General features: G+C 45.4%; 3 protein-coding genes across 8 annotated transcripts in view; 2 read left to right on the top strand and 1 right to left on the bottom strand.

Annotated features, from left to right (window-relative positions):
- Window positions 1-3,956, top strand: part of FLVCR2 (FLVCR choline and putative heme transporter 2) — a gene marked incomplete at its 5' end in the record, with an annotated part of 35,957 nt that extends 32,001 nt beyond the window's left edge. For 2 of the 3 annotated variants that reach the window (XM_083863937.1, XM_083863938.1), the window contains one exon: window positions 2,298-3,956. In XM_083863937.1, coding sequence (XP_083720063.1) covers window positions 2,298-2,354 — 57 coding nt within the window. In that variant the 3' untranslated portion in view covers window positions 2,355-3,956. Of the gene's footprint in view, window positions 1-1,030; window positions 1,175-2,297 lie in introns of all 3 variants that reach the window. The other variant, XR_014590416.1, reaches the window with a different exon arrangement.
- A 13-nt stretch (window positions 3,957-3,969) lies between these two features.
- On the bottom strand, window positions 3,970-6,768 carry ERG28 (ergosterol biosynthesis 28 homolog). Its single transcript, XM_083863939.1, has 4 exons — window positions 6,559-6,768; window positions 6,306-6,396; window positions 5,027-5,145; window positions 3,970-4,863 (listed from the first exon to the last, which is right to left on the bottom strand). Exons 1-4 carry the CDS (start codon window positions 6,689-6,691, stop codon window positions 4,784-4,786), a joined length of 423 nt encoding a protein of 140 aa, XP_083720065.1. The 5' UTR covers window positions 6,692-6,768; the 3' UTR covers window positions 3,970-4,783.
- A 232-nt stretch (window positions 6,769-7,000) lies between these two features.
- The window catches only part of TTLL5 (tubulin tyrosine ligase like 5), a 120,423-nt gene continuing 110,558 nt past the window's right edge, over window positions 7,001-16,865 (top strand). For all 4 annotated transcript variants that reach the window (XR_014590434.1, XR_014590435.1, XM_083864166.1 and 1 more), the window contains exons 1-7: window positions 7,001-7,100; window positions 7,608-7,737; window positions 11,459-11,568; window positions 13,381-13,463; window positions 14,251-14,357; window positions 14,884-15,014; window positions 15,576-15,658. Coding sequence is in view for 2 of the 4 variants with exons in the window: in XM_083864166.1 (XP_083720292.1) it covers window positions 7,658-7,737; window positions 11,459-11,568; window positions 13,381-13,463; window positions 14,251-14,357; window positions 14,884-15,014; window positions 15,576-15,658 (594 nt within the window). In the remaining 2 variants the exon portion in view is untranslated. The remainder of the gene's footprint in view (window positions 7,101-7,607; window positions 7,738-11,458; window positions 11,569-13,380; window positions 13,464-14,250; window positions 14,358-14,883; window positions 15,015-15,575; window positions 15,659-16,865) is intronic.

Raw genomic sequence — 16,865 nt, 5'->3', positions numbered from 1 at the left:
AATGTTGCAGTTAGTAGATTAAATTAGCCTAATGGCATTGTGTACACCTTGTCCTCTATTAATTAAGCTGTAGTGTGGTCCCAACAATCCTCCCCACTTTTATCTGCCTCAATTCCTAGAGCTCCAGCTGGGTTAGCTTTCTATATCTCAGGACAGTTGGATCAAATGCCTGTTCTACATGATAATGAGGCTTTTTGTGTACTGCCTTTGTTGTAAATGCATCTGAAGCCATTCCAGTGTTTTGCCTTAAGATTTCATAGTAGTGTCAGTTGATTCAGCACACACATTATACTCATGAATATGCTGTGTACTGCTTGTGCTCATTTGCTTGTGATTTTCAGCATCCATGCAAATCCTTTTGTATTGTTTCTTTGCATTAAGAAAAAGCACCTTTGCTGATCTTCCGTAGTTTGTTCAGGACAAGTGTCCACCCTCAGTAGCTTACTTGATTCTGTTGGAAGCTGCACCATGCTTAGCCTCTAGTGAAATACTGCTAATAAAAAAATACTGGAATTTTGTCTAGTGGGCACAAACAATGTGTATCCATTCTCTGCTTCCCAAACTTCCCTACTCCATTTCTGTGTTTACTGTGTGGGAGGCAGCCTTCTCCTGTCCCAAAGCCATAGGCAGGCCATCTGTATGCCCTTGTCCAGGACTGTGACTCACAGCTGTGAGAGCAGGCTTCCTTTCCCAAGGTGGTGGAGTCCTGTCTGATCTAAATCTCTGTTCCTATAGCTCCACAGCAGATGACTGGTGCTGAGACCCCAGGGGTGCTTGGGGAGCCTGTTCTGAGTTGCTTGAGTGCTTCCATGGTGCATTCTGGTAGAGTTTCCAAAGTCTAAATGCAGATTTCCCCTTATTCCTACTTCTGGCACTACTTCATGAACCCCCCCGACCCTTCCTGCTTGTTGAAGTTCCCTCTTTGCACTTCCTGGCTTTTGCTTCCAGACATCTCTTTGAAGCTTTCCTTATCTCAATCCTCTGCTTTGGGATATTGCTGCTGAATTCTGTAAAACCTTTTCACCTACAGATTGTGTAAGAGCCTACTCAAAATGAGAATGTTTCATATCTCATGCTTCCATGCTGCCTGGATTTCTCTTGAACTGGACTGGGGATGTGAACCTCTTTCCTGTGCACCTCTGATTTCTGCCTGAGATGTCAGTCTTGCCTTACAGTGAGTAAACTCAGAGCCCAGGCTGCAGGAAACTCCACATTCACCCTTATGTGTGCTGTCTTCTGAATTGGTGACAGCTGAGTTGTCTCACTGTAAGCAGAATCAGAACCTGAGAGGCATCAGAAATTCCCTAGGGGAAGAAGTTTCAAGATTAATCCTAACACACCCCAGAAAGGCTCAGAAGCTGAGCTTGTCAAATTCCACCAGGAAAGCTGAACTGGAATTGTGACAGTTTGACTGTTCCATGAAGCTGAGGATGGGGTGGTAATTGGGCAACAGTCTCAGTTTTCCTTGCTTTTCCTCTGGGAAAAGCTTCCTTCATCTTAAGGTTTCAAGAAATTAGGCTAGTTCTTCTACAGGATTTATGGAGAAAAATACTTTTGTATGTTTGCCTCTTATTTCTTATGTCTCTTTAAGGTATAAGTAGTGAACTTCAAAGAAGGCACCATTCTGTCGAATTATCTCAGCCATAAATCCAAGATGGGGAAAGGGAAGAACCAGGACAGAGGGTGCTAGCACTTTGACGGGCAGTGTGGGTATGGATGAAAAGACTTGAAGATAAGCAAGATAAGCAATGTGTCTGGGAGTGGAAGAGGCCTCAGACATGGTGGAGTAAGAACACAGGGGAACTAGTGGTTGTGCTAAGCCTCCTGAGGATGTAAAGGAAGCAAGTTCTCTCTGGTGTTTGCACAGACACTGTGCGGCCTCATGGCATGAAGGAGTTCCCAGCACTTTCCCTTGCCCAGGGAACTGGCCCTGCAACTTCATGCTTTGAGGCTGAGCTTGTGTCACAGTGAAATGTTGGTGAGCTGGCTGTGGGTCTGGTACCTTTGGTGGTATCAGCCCCACAGTGAATTAATAATGGTCTAAGGACTGCAGCAAGTAGCTTCAACAGTCAGATGTTGCACTGCCCTGCTGCCCCAGTGGCTTTTGCTTGGGCAGTCAGAGTGGCTAGAGAAGGAAGAGGGAACCAGCAGCAGTCTCTGAGGATGGCGATTCTTCTTTGGGGATTTCTGCACTAACAGGGAGCTATGAACTATCCAGGCTCTGGCCAGCTGGTATCTCTGAAGCCTGGGTCTGGCCAGCCAGGATCCTAACCATATTGTTTTTCTCTGACTTGCAGAAAGTGTTGCCAGAAGCCTATGCTAATCCCATAGTCCTTGAGGAATCACGGTTGTGAAATGAAGGGATGGCAAAGCTGGGAGATACAGCTCCCCTCATTCCCATCTTTTCTACCTGCACCATCCTCCTGTGACATGTACCCCGTGGGAGTGGGGCAGCCTCAGGACAAGAGCCCTGTGAACTGCTTCTGGAGAGTGTGAAAGAGCAAAACAAGAGGGGGGTTGATTTTGTCGGTTTTATCTTTGCATCTTGCTGTTTTGGTGTTTGGGAGGAAAAGTTAGGAAAATCTGCTGTGTCCCCCCAGTCCTACCATGTATGTTTGGAAAAAGTACATGTGCTGAGAGAACAGTGACAGTACCAGGATAACTCTGAGCATGATGGTGGCACCTTGCCTGTGGCTGTGACATGAAAGGCAGAAGCTGGACCACACTTACTCTGTGAGCAGCCCTGAAGACCTGTCTCCAGGGAAAAGGGATTGCGTTGCCTTGGTTCCCATGATGCTGTATAACACAGGTAGTAATAGAGGCCTCAGTACATTACCAGCAAGTGCAAAGCAATTTACCAGCTGCTGCCAGCTCTTGTTTTTTTTTATTTGGCTTTCCCAGATGAAGCACTCTTAATCTGGATAAACTTCTGCTCGGAATTCACTGGGCTTGCCCTGACATTCCTACATATTAGGAGTAATTAAGAGGTATCAATATGCCTCCTTCTAGCTTGAGGCAAGGACTAGTTCTGCAGCCTAAATCTAGCTCATCACTACATTAGCAACAAAAGTGAATCAAACCACAATTTGCCTCGGCTGAGGACTGTGTCTTCCTCTTTAACAATGAAGTGCCTTTTCATGTTTTAACACTACATACAAACTTTTGTGAAGTGTTACATTGAGAAAAAACAGCCAAGGCTGTGTTGCTTTTCACAGCGACAGAGAGGGGCATGATGGGAATCAAGCTTTGCTCCAGTGTGGAAGCTTCCTGTTTCATAATAGAGAACAGGAGAAGGTGTCCACTTACCAGCATTTGTGTCTTATAGACACTGCCCATCTGTATGCTGTTTATCTTCTAAACAACTGTAGATCCTTTTATCACTTCTCCGTCCTTTCCAGCATCCCACCCCTGCTGGTGCCTTAAGTGTCCTTGTACACCTTAAATCATGCAGTTACTTATGTATTATTTGAGGCAGGGAACAAAAGCTGTGCTGAGGTGAAATAGTTAAAAATGCTCCTCTCTGATAGACTATTTTTGACAAAAACTTTTTTTTTTTTGGTGAGATTTTAACCTTTTTTTTATACATTACATTTTGATACAGCCTGAATTCAGTAAGTGCTTAGACAACACTCTCAGGCACATGATGTGATTCTAAGGGGGCCTGTGCAGGGCCAGATGTTGGATTGTGAGCCTGATAAATTCCTTCCAATTCAGCATATTCTGTGATTGAAGTCCTATCTTATAATTTGGGATTGAGGATGGGGGTTTAGAGTGATTTGCAATAGAAATTTCAATATAAAATATAAGCATTTGAATTGTACAATGAAACATGACGTATTCATATTAAATGGTTGAAAACAGTCTACGTGTGGTTCATTTAATAGCCTGAAATGTTCTGCAGAGTGGAAAAATCATCTTTCTCCCCAGTGCTATTGCTGTGCCCAGTGCTTTTACTCCCTTTGTCTTCCCAGGTAGGAGTTCCTGCTGGTTTTTTTTCTGCATTCTGTGTGCCACCCACTGTTTTGGGCATTATTCTCTCTAGGTCAAAAGAACCTGTTCCTGCTTTCTCCATCTTCTGCAGTTGTAGCTCATTACACGGGAAGCTCAGTCCTCACTCACAGATGCATAGTTTGAGTTTGCTGTCACCAGCATGGTGCAGAAGAGAGCATCAACGACCCTCTTCATGTGTGTTTGAGAGCAGTCAGACCTGGAACTTTGTGGTAAGGAGTCAGGGCACGGTTCATTTACTGTAAAGAGAGATGACGTATTCTGCAACATACAGTGGAAGCTGCTGTTGGCTCTGATCTTCTACCCACTGCTGTAGAGCAGAAAGACAAACATAGCCCATTGCAGTTTTTTGTCATTTATTAGAAATGGCCCCTGGGGAACACACACATGCAAGTTACACAGCAGTGCCAGGGGTAGCACCTTTTCTTTCTGGTCCAAAGCATTCATTAAATCCAGGATAGTTCTGCACCTTGTCCACACAAGTACACCAGGAGAGAAGTCAGTGCTCTGGGCATGCCAGAGACTTTGCCTACTACCCAAGGCGTCAGTCACCAACTGCCTCCCATAAGATTTGATACAAACTCCTCTGGGACTTGGTCTTTGACATCAGTCAGTTGAAATGTTGCCTGGCCAAGACAAAAACAACTTGGTAACGACAGTGATTGACAGAGTCCAACACTGACCCATCAATGGGACTGGTGTCCTGGAGAAGTTCTGCTGAGCTTTTGTGGAAGTCTGGCAGTGAAGACAGAAGACCTACAAAAAGTCCCAAACTTCAGTTTTTCTTCTTGTTTTGTGACAGAGCTTCTACCTCCAGGTACTGCAGCCCAATCAACATCCCCATAATAGAGAAACCTGTGATAGAGATACAGGATGAGTTGTGTAGAAAATGCTGGACAAGAGATGAGGCATCCCCTCATCCCTGCCATCCCCTCAGCCCATAGCTGCATGGGGAGTTTTTTGGGGTGTCATAGCTCCAAGGAGAGTATGCAGGGGGAGGATGCAGAGCTCTACTTACTTGCTACCATGAGGGGTGCCATAATTCCAATTGTCAAAGCTGCCGTGTGGTATATGAAGACCTCAGCGAGGAAGTGAGCAAGGGCCAAAAAGAAGGTAAAGAGCGTGAGGTGATAGAGGCTGTTGAAGAGCAAAAAAAAAGCAGGTTATCATACCATAGTACAGGCATGAATATGGCTGAGTGGAAAAAAAAGGCAAACCTGCATGCTGCCCCATCTGCTCTCACTGACAGCACAGAGGGGACTTTGTCCCTCACCTGCTAAGGTGCAAAATCTCCCTGGGCAACAGCTGAGAGGAGAACAGGGCAGCATGTTCAATGGGGCATTGAAAGTCAGAGGCATTGTCTGGCCTGAAGGAAAGTGAAGAGGGGAGAGCATGAGTAGGGAATCAGTGAAATGAGAAGTATGTGCACGCATAAAAAGAAGGTAAGAACTGGATGAGCAGAGAACTAGGGTGATAGGACTTGGCTGACTTTAGGCTGCATCACCCAATGTTTTCCCACCTGTGCTCTGTTACCCTCTATGGGCCACAGCTGTTGAAAAGGGTGCAGGTTGAAGAGATGCAAGACAAAATTCCTTCAAGAAACAACTGATTCTTGACAACTGGCATTGCCACCACCCCCTAAAAACCTATCATTTAGTCCCTGCACCTCCCTACCTCAGATAAGCCTAGGCAATCCAAGCACATACTGCCAGGTGAACAGTTCTGCTGCAGGGCTGAGGAATGCAGTGACAAAAGCGTTTTATTGTTAGCACAGGGAGAATTGGTGTGTCTCCCATTAGGCATCAGGCTGCCCCTCAGGCCCTGTTATCAGGCCCAGGTAAGAGTGTAGGAAAGAAAGCAACCAGTTAAGACCACTGCAATGGGGCACCTAAAACTGTCCCAGTTTTTAGCTGAGCTGTCATAGTAAAATAAGTATTGAGCATCGGTCACAGCACAGCATTAGCAATTGCTTAATTAACAGAGCAGCAGTGCCATTCAGAAAATGCTCTCCAAGCTGGAGCTCAGAAATTGGTGACAGTAAGAGGTTCTCAGTACCAGTTTGTGACTGAGCTAAGAACAGAAATCAAACGCACAGGCTGTCCCCACAGAGGAAGAAGGGGACAGCAGCTATCACACAAATCTCATACTGCTATTTGAGCTTTTTTAGGGGAACGCTGTCTATAGTATAGAAAGTTCAGGAACAGCTTTTGATTCCCCACCTCCTCTGTGCCGCCCCCTAAGCTCGGGCTGTGTCTAGCAAGAAAACCAATGGATTTCTCGGGTGCTGCTTTACATACGTCCTGTTACGGATGTCGATTGCGCAGAGGCAGCGGATCACTGATGACAACAGGGTCCAGACGCCGAAGGTCCGAGCCTGGAGCCCATTCACTGCGTAAAGAAGGGAGCACATGGAGACCACGCACGGCCCTGCCTGCCACCCCCAGTCCCGCCGTGGAGTCCAGGGCCCCAGAGGGGGGACCCCCAGGACACCCCAAGGCCCAGGGCCGGAAGGCGGCCTCCAGGCGCCAGGGCAGCCGGCGCGGCCCTTACCGAGGCCGGGGCTGGCGGTGTACAGCTTCTCCGAGAGGAAGCCGTGATCACGAAAGCTCTGCACGGTGTTCCCGGCGGCGATGACGGACACCATCACCAGCCAGCTGCGCAGCACGTTCAGGAACCGGCTCATCCTCCCCGCCGGCTCGAACCGCGCCCGCCGGGCCCACGACAAGTCACCGCCCGTTACCAGTGGCGATCCCGCGGCGACACCGGAGCCCCGCCCGCGCCACCGCCCGGCGCTCCCATTGGCCGCTGTGCGCCGCTCCATGCGCGCGCCACGTGACGTGACCGCCTCTCGCCAATCGGATCCCTCGCCGCGCGGGAGGCGGGCCCTCTGCCGGCCCCGCCCACCTCGCGGGAGTAGGTGGGAGCACCGGCAGGGGGCGGAGTGAAGCGCGCCTGCGCAGTGAGGCGGCGGGGGGGCTGCGCGCCGGGGCGGGGCCGCCGCCCGTCGGTTGTTGTAGTAACGGGGAAGCGGCGGGAGGGGCCGGGGTTGCCTTGTGCGCCCGGCCCGACGCGGCCCGGTCGTGCGGGGGCAGGTACGGCTAGCACGGGGACCCGCTGCCTTAGGCGCTCCTCGCCCTTCTTGCTTCTTCTGGGGTCGCCGGAGGTCGCCGTGCTTGGCCTGGCGCCGGGTGGGCCGGGCCGTAGGCGCCCCTCGGGCCGGAGGGCCGCTCCTGCGCCGGTGGAGGCGTTACGGGGTCCGGCTGTCCTCGGGCGGCGGGGCGGTCTCGGCGGGCGTTTCCCGTTGGGCCCGGGCCGGCCTGGCGTGGCTCTGCGGGCCGAGGCGGGGCAGGGCGGGGCAGGGACGCGCGTTACCGGTAAGCGCCCGGGTGGATCTCGCGGGCAGGTGCGGAATAGTCTGCTGGAAGGTGATGCCTCTTGCTGCATTCTCGTGTCTCAGAAGTGATGTTTGACAGATCACAGATGTTAACAGACTTGTTGATAGTCTTGTGAGAAATATGTACTGGCAGGAGATGGTAGTTACCTGATGCCTCTCACTGTCCTGCTTAGCTGTTCATTCCAGCATTTAATCTTTACTGCAGGTAACTGCTCTTGCACCCGGGACTGGGCTGTATGAAAACTCCCAGAGGAAATGCCAGTTGGGATGGCTAAAGATCTGGAGGAAACTGGCTCATCCTCAGAGGAGGAAGAAGATACTGTAGATGGACTGGAGTAAGTAGAAAAAATTCCTCTGAACTGTTTCTCTGTCCCTGTGCTTTCTGGTGGATCCGTAGTAGTTTGAAAAGACAGATGCATTCCTTACCCTTTTACCCTCCTGCCTATGAAGTGGAAGATGATTTGTTTGGGCCTCAAGCCTATGGGCAGGCTACTTACATCTGCAGCCTAAAAGACCACGACATTCATCAGGGTTGGATGTGCCGCTGTTCTTTGGTTGCTCTGAAGTCCATAGTTTCATGGATTTCTTTCTGTCATGTTCCTAAAATGGAAATGTTTTGATGATATCTGTCTTTTTTTTTTTTTTTTTTTTTTTTTTTTGTGTGTGTGGTTTTTGTGGGTTTTTTAGCTTTTACTGCTGCAGAGATTGGAAATCTGTACAAGTAGATTGATATACTATATTTTATGTCATTTCTATAAAACTTCTTTTGATAACTCAAGTACTAGACTTCCTATTTCTTACTAGTAACAAATCATGATTGTTCCATCTTTCTTTAGTAACTTCTTTTAGCTTTGCTTGTGAAAGAATTGCTCCCTTATTATTCTTTCCCATAGTAGAATCACTTTTGTTTCCCCTGGACCTACTTCACTGTGTCCTGTTAGGGTTTTTTTTGGGAGCACATTGTGACTGAGTGCCTAGCTGCAGACAACAGTGTCTTAAGAGATTTAGAGGAATGTTGCTTTGTAGCAAGTGGTTGGCTTAGATCTGCTAGATCCTCAAGGATGGAAAGGTCCAGAACTAACTTCACCTAGAATGTAACTGTAGCAGTGTGTCTGCATCAAGTGACCAGGGGTCATGCTAGGAATGAATGACTGTCACCTGGAGGATTGAGCCTTGCTGCAAATCCTCAGGACAGGCTTAATATAAACTCCTGCCCTGTTGCCTCAGCTCCTTGTCCACTTACATAAGGCTCTGGCCTGTAGTGTAAATTCTGGAAACTTCTTGGTTCCCTTCCAGTCTGAATAGTAAATTGCACCCCAGTTGTAGATTTCTTTTAAAAATTATTTTTAGAGGTAGTGGAAGCAGGTGGGAGTGCTGTGAAATTAATTTGTCTGGGTGATAATGGTGACTTTGTTAAGAGGACCAAGACTACCCTTAAGAGCCCTTGTCCTAGCATCAGAAAGTTGCCCTTTTATCTCTGCTCCTTTTTTCTAAGTGTTGGAAGTGTTTTGTCTTGTGTAGCTCCTCCAAACCTTTGGCAGACAATGATCTTTTGTATTCTGTAGATAAATGCTTTTGTATATCTCTGTCAGTCTTTATATTTCTTCTTGTTAGTGTAGAGATGTCTCTCCAACCCCTCAGTCTCTGTTTTCTGTTAACTTTTCCATGTTTTTAATTTCCTTGTGCAGTGGTAATAAACAGCCAGAGTCTTATTTGCATAGGGAGATTGACAGTTTTTTCTTTGCGTGATCCTAGAATTTGATATAACAGGTCTTAATTTTTTTGGTGTGTCCTTAATTCCTCTGCGGAGATCATATTTCCCAGTGTATCTTGTTGGTTTGTACAGAACTGATCACCGCATCTCAGATCCTGTAGCTTAAGTGGTGCACTGGGGGGCATCATTCTTTAATTCTTTCCTTGCATTCCACTGTATCTGACAGGAATTAAAAGGGAAGAATACACAGCTTTATCCATTGTGTTGAGCCAAGTCTGTCCTAGTCTCTCAAACGCTGCATTAGTGTGTTTTCTTTGTGCACTTCAAACTCCAATATTACAGCCAGGCAGACTGCACTGATCTGCAGTTCTAAAATTGGAGGCTGGAACCTGCATTGCAAGGTCTGGTTGTGTGGATACCAGCAATTGTGGTTTATCATGAATTATAGATCTTGTTTTCAGGCTATAAGCTCAGAGAACTGTAGCTGTGAAAGCTCATGAGGCCTCTCCTAAATTATACCCACTAAAATAAATACAGAACTAAACAGGATTAAACAGAACTCGGACTGGCAAGATGAACTCAAGAGGAAGATTCCCTTTGTAGCTGCACCAAGGGTGCTGTATTGCATTTGTGTAGCCAGGTTTTGGTAGTGGGAGGGCTACAGGGTAGGTTTGGTGAGGAGTTGCTAGAAGCTTCCTCTGTGTCTGACTGAGCCAATGCTCCAATATGGAGCTGCCACTGGTCAAGATGGAGCACAGGAATGATGGTAGAAACACCACTGTGGTAACATACCTGTGAAGAGAAAAAAAGTTATTGCATGGGGGTAATAGTGCTCAGAGAAGAGAGGAGTGAGAATATGTGACAGGAAGAGCTCTGCAGCCACCAAGGTCAGAGGGCAAAGAGATGCTCCAGGTGCCAGAGATGGAATTCCCTGCAGCCTGTGGTGAAGACCATGGTGAGGTAGCTGTGCCCCTGCCGTCCATGAAAGTCTGTGGGGGTGCAGAGATCCACCTACAGCTCGTACAGGAGCCCCACACTGAAGCAGGTGTATGCTCAAAAGAAGGTTGGAATCCCGTGGAAAGCCTGTGTTGGAACAGGCTCCTGGGAGGGACCTCCAGACTTATGGAGAGAGGAACCTACCCTGGAACGGATTTGCTGACAGGACTTGTAACCCTGTGGGGAACCCATGCTGGAGCAGCCTTTCCTTGAAGTACTGCACCCTGTGGAAAGAGATGCATGCTGGAGCAGTTCATGAAGAACTGTGGCCCGTGGACAGGATTCACGTTGGAGAAGTTTGTGGAGGACTGTCTGCTGTGGGAAGGGACCCCATCCTTGAGCAGGGTATGAGCTCTCCCTGAGGAGGAAGCAATGGCAGAAACAACACGTGATGAACTGGCTGTAACCCCCATTCCACGTCTCCCTGCAGTGCTGAGAGGAAGGGGGTAGAGATTCAGGAATAAAGTTAAGCCCAGGAAGGAGGGAGGGGTGGGGAAAAGGTGTTTTTAAGATTTGATTTACTTCTCCTTATCCCGCTCTGATTTTGATTGGTAGTAAGTTCAATTAACTTCCACAAGTTGAGTCTCTTTTGCTTGTGACTGTAATTGGTGAGTGATCCCTCCCTGCCTGTAACTCATGAATCTTTTGGTAAATTTTTTCTTACCTGTCCAGCTGTGAAAGAGAATGATGGAGAAGCTTTGGTGGGCGCTTGTCATCTAGCCAGGGTACAACCTGGAACCACCACAGATGCCCAGCACATGTATGTGTGGAGTCAGCACAGGCAGAGCTTAGGTTCAACCATAAAACCGGCTGAAATGCAAAGAATAAATTTCTTTTCGTTCCCTTGCTCACTGGGGGGTCTCCAAAGCAGCATCAGAGGCACATAAGCAGAGAGGCAGGCACTGTGGAGCTTGGTCCCTGCTAGAGGATCACTGAAGCTGCTGCTCAGTGAAAAACACCTGTTTTTCAGGGATTCTTGCAAGTATATTTTACCACTGTGCTTTGACCTTTCCCACTGTAGGGCAGGAATCTCAGGCATATTCGGTAGAGTGCCTTGAAGTCTATTGCAGTGCTGTGCTATCTGACTTCAGTTCTACTTGTGAAACACACCAAGACAGGCAACAGTTAGACTGTCACATGTATTTTTCTACACCAAAGCTGTAAGTCACTTAGGCATGTTTACAGTCCTCCTCACTAATCTTTCACTATTTTCCTCAGTGTGTTTGCTTGTGTCCTGTCCACAGGCTACGTGGCTGAGTATGGAGAATTGCTGTGTTGTTACTGTACCTAACTGCTGCATGTATGAAGCTCAGCAGTTGCTAATACTGATTGTCTTGTCCTTTCAGGGATCATCCGTGTATCAAGTGGACTGGTGGTGGCTGCAGGCGGATCCCTGTCTTGGTGTTTCATGCTGAAGCCATTCTGACTAAGGACAGCTACCTCCGTCTAATTGGAGGTAGGTGCTACTATGTGCCAACTTTTGCCTTGAAGGCATGAGGTAAAAGTCTCTTACCTGATGTTCCCTTCACTTTGTGGTGGGAAGAGGACATGATAGGAAAGAAATTAGAATCCTCTCTTGTCTCTGACCACTGGGACATTCAAATACACTTAATCTCTTGGTGAATGCTTATGTCTTTGGACTATGGTAAGTGTCTATCCCTCCACTGGACCCTGATGTGTTTTGAATTGGAACTGTCTGCTTGCAAATTGAACTTGGAGGCCATGCTAGAACTTAGAACCAGAATACAAATTCACCATAGCTAAGACCTTAAAATCAGTCATTGCAGTGAGATTTGAGAGTATTTCACTGGGAAATAAAGCAGCCAGCCCCACAGTTGAACAATAATAAGCTGTAGTGACGAATCTCTGAGTCTACAGCTTCACAACCCTGAGAAGGCCATAAACAATATGGTTGCTGGCAGCACTTGAGTTGGGAGACCAAACCTGCCTAGTGTCAAATAATGGAGAGCCTCTAAAGAAGCTGAGTTGTTATGAGCAGTCACTTTGGATTTGAAAAGTTAATACTTGTGGGTGTGTACAGCTGGGAGCTCGTTCTGGACATGCTGAGTTGGAGAAAAGCTAAAATCTACTCAGCTTCTTTTTGTGAAGGTGCTGACACTTCTTTCTTCTCTTGCTTTTTCCTTTCTTAGGTAATTGGTGCTTTAGTTTCTAATATATTATCCAAGTAGAAATGCTTCTGGCTCATTGGGGTAAGGGGTGGAGAAGGTGATTTATATGTGGAAACTCCTGAACCTTTTCATGTGAGTTAAAAACATACTTGGATGGTGCCAGAAGCTGATGGTAATTGTAACTCGCATTTTTACTGGAGCGTGGGGTCTTTCCTACTTTTTCTCCCATGGTTTAACAAGTTTACTGCTGAATACTGAAACTTGTTAAATTTCCTCCACCTCTGTCTTGTTCCTGATTATGGTACTTCTCACTTTTTTGACTTATTTTTGTTGATAGAACATAATTCCTGAAGTTTAATCTAATCTTCACCCTTTTATTGTCAGTTTGAATCAATTTGTAAACTGCCTTTTCTAGGCAGTTCTGTATTCTAGTGTTGCAATTTCTTTCTCTACTTCTTTGAACTCTTTTTTGGATTGCCACATCCTTTTATATTACAACTGACCTCTAGTCTTGCTACTTGATTTTGGTTTGTCTTATACCTCCAGGGCTGCTTACTGCCTTTGTTTTTATGACTTTCTACTTGTATAGTGAGTTTATCTTTTTATTTCCTTGTACTATTTACTTTATTTCTTACTGTATTTGCAGTTACTTGTTGGAAGATTGGTACAGGTGAATGAGGTGTAAACAAAAATTCAGTGCTTTATTTTGGGTTTTCAGGATCTAAAAAGTGATCACGTAAGCTAGCCATGTCAATGAGGGGCATTATACATGATCACTTCTAGGAATACCAATATTGAATAGAGAAGATACCTGAAATCATGTTTGGAGTGTTATAAAGTAGTCTGTACAATAGAATGATTTAAAAAAATAATCTGGATATTTGTTAGGCTGTCTTGTGCTTTATTTTTTATATCATGGGGTTCTGTGATGCTACTATATTATAGCTAAGGATTGATGTAAGTCAGTTCAGTGATGTTGATTTTGGCATTTCCTATCTCCCTTTGCCTGTTATGTGCTGCTACTCTCTGTGAATAAGTGCAGCTGTACCGTCTGAGTCCTTTTCTTTGGTAGCATCAGTGACTTTGTTTCATTCTTCCAGGTGCAGACTTTAATCCTGTGTCTCTTTGCCTCTTCACAGAGCGTTTTCACATGTCCTATAAGATTGTGCGGACAGACAGCCGGCTGGTTAGGAGCATTCTGTCTGCCCACGGGTTCCATGAGGTGAGTGCAATGAGCTTCTCATTGATTTGTGCTGGGCTGGGAGGTGATGATAATGTTTTTGGATATTTTTGTGTGTTTTGTTTGGTCATTTTGGTTTTTTTTAAACTCTGCAGGGTTAGAACCAGGAAGTTGCTGTGGGCTCCCTTGAGGTTTTTGGTTTTGTCTTTTAATGTACTCTGCTAGTTAGACTGAAAACATGTCATTTTGCTCTCTCAAAGGAGAACTCATTAGACTTAAGCCTTCAAAAATAGGGAAAAAGGAATGCTGAAGTTTGTTCATGTGTTTTTTCTCTTTTGGCTTTTAAAGCATCACACCCTTGAGAAGATCTGAATGATTTAATTTCTCAGCCTTTACCAGCTCTCAGAAGTATTGATGTAGTATTTCACACTTCTCTTCTAGTACCTGTCTTGCTCTAAAAAATGTCCTGTATGCAGCTAATGACCATTTGAGAGATGTATCGGTTAGGTTTTTTTTCAGAATAACAGCAACTTAAGGAATTGATCTGACAGATTTCCTAAGAGATTTAAAATGCTTTACAAACTGTGTTTAAACTGTCTATGAAAATAACAGTGTCACAACTTCGTATAGAAAAATTTGATATGGTTATTTCCCAGCACAGGAATACCTTAAGGCAGCAGTTTGGCTGGAGTTGGCCTCATATTAGAGATAGTAGAGGAGATCAAACTAAACTAGAGTTGCTTTGGCCTTGTAGATTGAGGGACAAAGTGGTGTTGCTTTTCATTAGCTTGATGTTTTTGTGTGTGGTGTTTTTTATGTTGCTTTTTAGGTTCACCCTAGTAGCAGTGATTATAATCTCATGTGGACAGGATCACACTTGAAACCCTGCTTGCTGCGTACCCTTACAGATGTTCAGAAAGTCAATCATTTCCCTAGGTAAGGCCTTGATACCATGTTTTGTTGAACATCTCTGTGAGGATTTGCAAAAATCTGAACATAGAACCCCCCAAAAAATAGAGTATACATGGTACTGTAAAATCCCAACAGACCGGGCCAGTGCCACATGCTGTCTTCATTCTTAATGGTCTTTGGGGTTTTTGGGGAACAGTATATGAATTAAAATGCTTGTCTGTAGCCCAAGTTTTTAATTTTATTTTCTTTATTTGATGATAAATTATTTGTGACTATGGGTTTTTAGTTAGAGGCATAGTCCTATGTCCTCAGCTAAAGTTTGTAACCACCATTATAACAGATTGCTGTGCTTCAGTCTGTCTTGGAAATTGCAAGAAGTGCCACAAAATTATATTAATACTGCCATAAGGTAGAGGCAGTAAAGCTTGAGAGTAATTGTGGGTTAGGGTTAGGCATCTGACAAACCTACAGATACTTCAGCAGCTAGGACAAAGGATTGATGTTATGTCAGGGAAAAAAATAGATACAGTCTCTTGTTTTGGAACTCCAGGTCATATGAACTGACACGAAAGGACAGACTGTACAAGAATGTCTGTCGAATGCAGCTGACCCATGGGTTCAAGGCATTCCATATCTTACCTCAGACCTTTATCCTCCCGACAGAGTACCAGGACTTCTGTAGTAAGTGAATGGCTGGTGATGCCCAGACTTAAAATTATGGGATGTGGGGGGAAGGGCGCTATTTTTAATATCCTAGCCTTTTGATCATGCCAGTGGTTAAGGCAACAAAATTAGAGGAAGCTGGGAAGACAGTAGAAAAGGTCCACATGATTTCTTTATGTAATTTATACTCTGCTGTTTACTCCATGCCTGTGTAAGTTTTCAAAAAGCTGATATGGGCTTAAGACTCCAAAATGGAGCAGTTTCTATGTGCAGAGTGTTGTTGATGATCAGCTTCACAATATCCCTGCCTAATGCCTGGGAGTACTGAAGTAAGAAGCACCAGAAGGAGGCATAGGATAGAAAAATGAATCTATCAGAGCAGCAGAGGGGGCTTCAGGAAGGAGCTGTAATAATTGCAGTGATTCCAAAGGGGTGAAATAGCACATGGGAAAAGCAGACTTTGATCTGCTTGCGGAGTTCTCTAAAGCATTTACCATAGGCAACATTCCGGATTCCTGCTCCTCTGTTATGAAGCAAAATGGAAAATGTTGCAGACTTGTGCTGTTTTCTTTTAACCAGATACCTATTCGAAGGACAGAGGCCCGTGGATAGTGAAACCTGTGGCCTCTTCCAGAGGTCGAGGTGTTTACCTGGTAAATAATGTAAGTGTTCACTAAAAGGACTGCCCTTCAGTAACACTGTCTTTAAAACTATGTTGACTTCCAGGCAAGAGGCCTGGAGGCATATAATTGGACACTGGCCTTACTCTCAATTTCAGCCACATATTGGTGAGCAGTTCAACAGCCTTGGGCAGCTTGGAAGGTCTGCCTGGACCTGTGCTGTGTAACCAAAAGCAGTCTATCTCTTTGTATGCTGTGCTCATCTTGTAATCTATCTTCAAGTCTTAGCTTATTAGGAGCAAGTTTATACTCCCTGAGACAGTTTGGGAAGCTGCGCTGCGTCATGCTCTCTTTGTGGCTGATGGTAGGCTGACCTTGTGGAGATTTCCAGAACTCTCCTTAGTTGTTTCCCTGTATAACCTAAACGGTCCTCAAACAAACACCTTGTCTCCCACTTCCCCATGGAAAAGACCAGTTTAAATGAACCTTGATAGAGTAGGAAGTGTATTAATCTTAAAGCTATGTTATCTAAAGGACAGTGTGGCCTTCCTAAGGTGTAATGGAGATAGTTCTTTGAAATCAATGCCCAGGTTTTAGTGTCTTTTGCTCATTGTGGGCTTTGCAGTTGTCATAGGTAACAAATACATCTGAACTGGAGCCAAACACATGAGGGGATTCCAATAAATATGCTCAGCAGCAAAATGACTGTTGAGTCATTTTGTTTTCACTCATTCAAACCCCTTTAGCCTTCCCTGCACTGAAGGGGTCATGCTGCCTCATCTGTTCTCTACTTGGATCATTTCCCATAAAATAAGGGAGCAATTTGCCAAATGTATGAGGTCAGTATTTCCAGAGCTACACTCAGTTTTTTCTTTGCTTGAAAGGGAGGAATGAGCTCAGGCTCACATGGCAGTTGGCCATGACCTGGGGAAAATACCCTTCTGGGACCAATATCCCTTTGTGTATTTTGTTTGAGAAACAGTGCAGCTAGTTTGGCCCACAGGGCAGTTTCCTTCAGTGTGATGCCATTAAAAGGGTGTCTTCTAGAATCTTACCACAAAAGTTTTTGAAAACAACAATAACCCCTCCAAACAAATTACAAACCTTTGTGTTTCCCTGATGTATGTAGAGCAGTGTGTCACTTTCATGTGATATTCTGGGGGTAGTTGAGCTTGTTCTCTCACATTCTATATGAGCATTTTATATGCTTAGGTTTTCAGCTCAAGTTGCTGGTGTTGTGGCTGAAAAA

The sequence above is a fragment of the Zosterops lateralis genome (genome assembly GCF_965231275.1).
Source record: "Zosterops lateralis genome assembly, chromosome: 6".
NCBI classification, from domain to species: domain Eukaryota; kingdom Metazoa; phylum Chordata; class Aves; order Passeriformes; family Zosteropidae; genus Zosterops; species Zosterops lateralis.
This window is presented reverse-complemented; position numbering and strand designations above follow the sequence as displayed.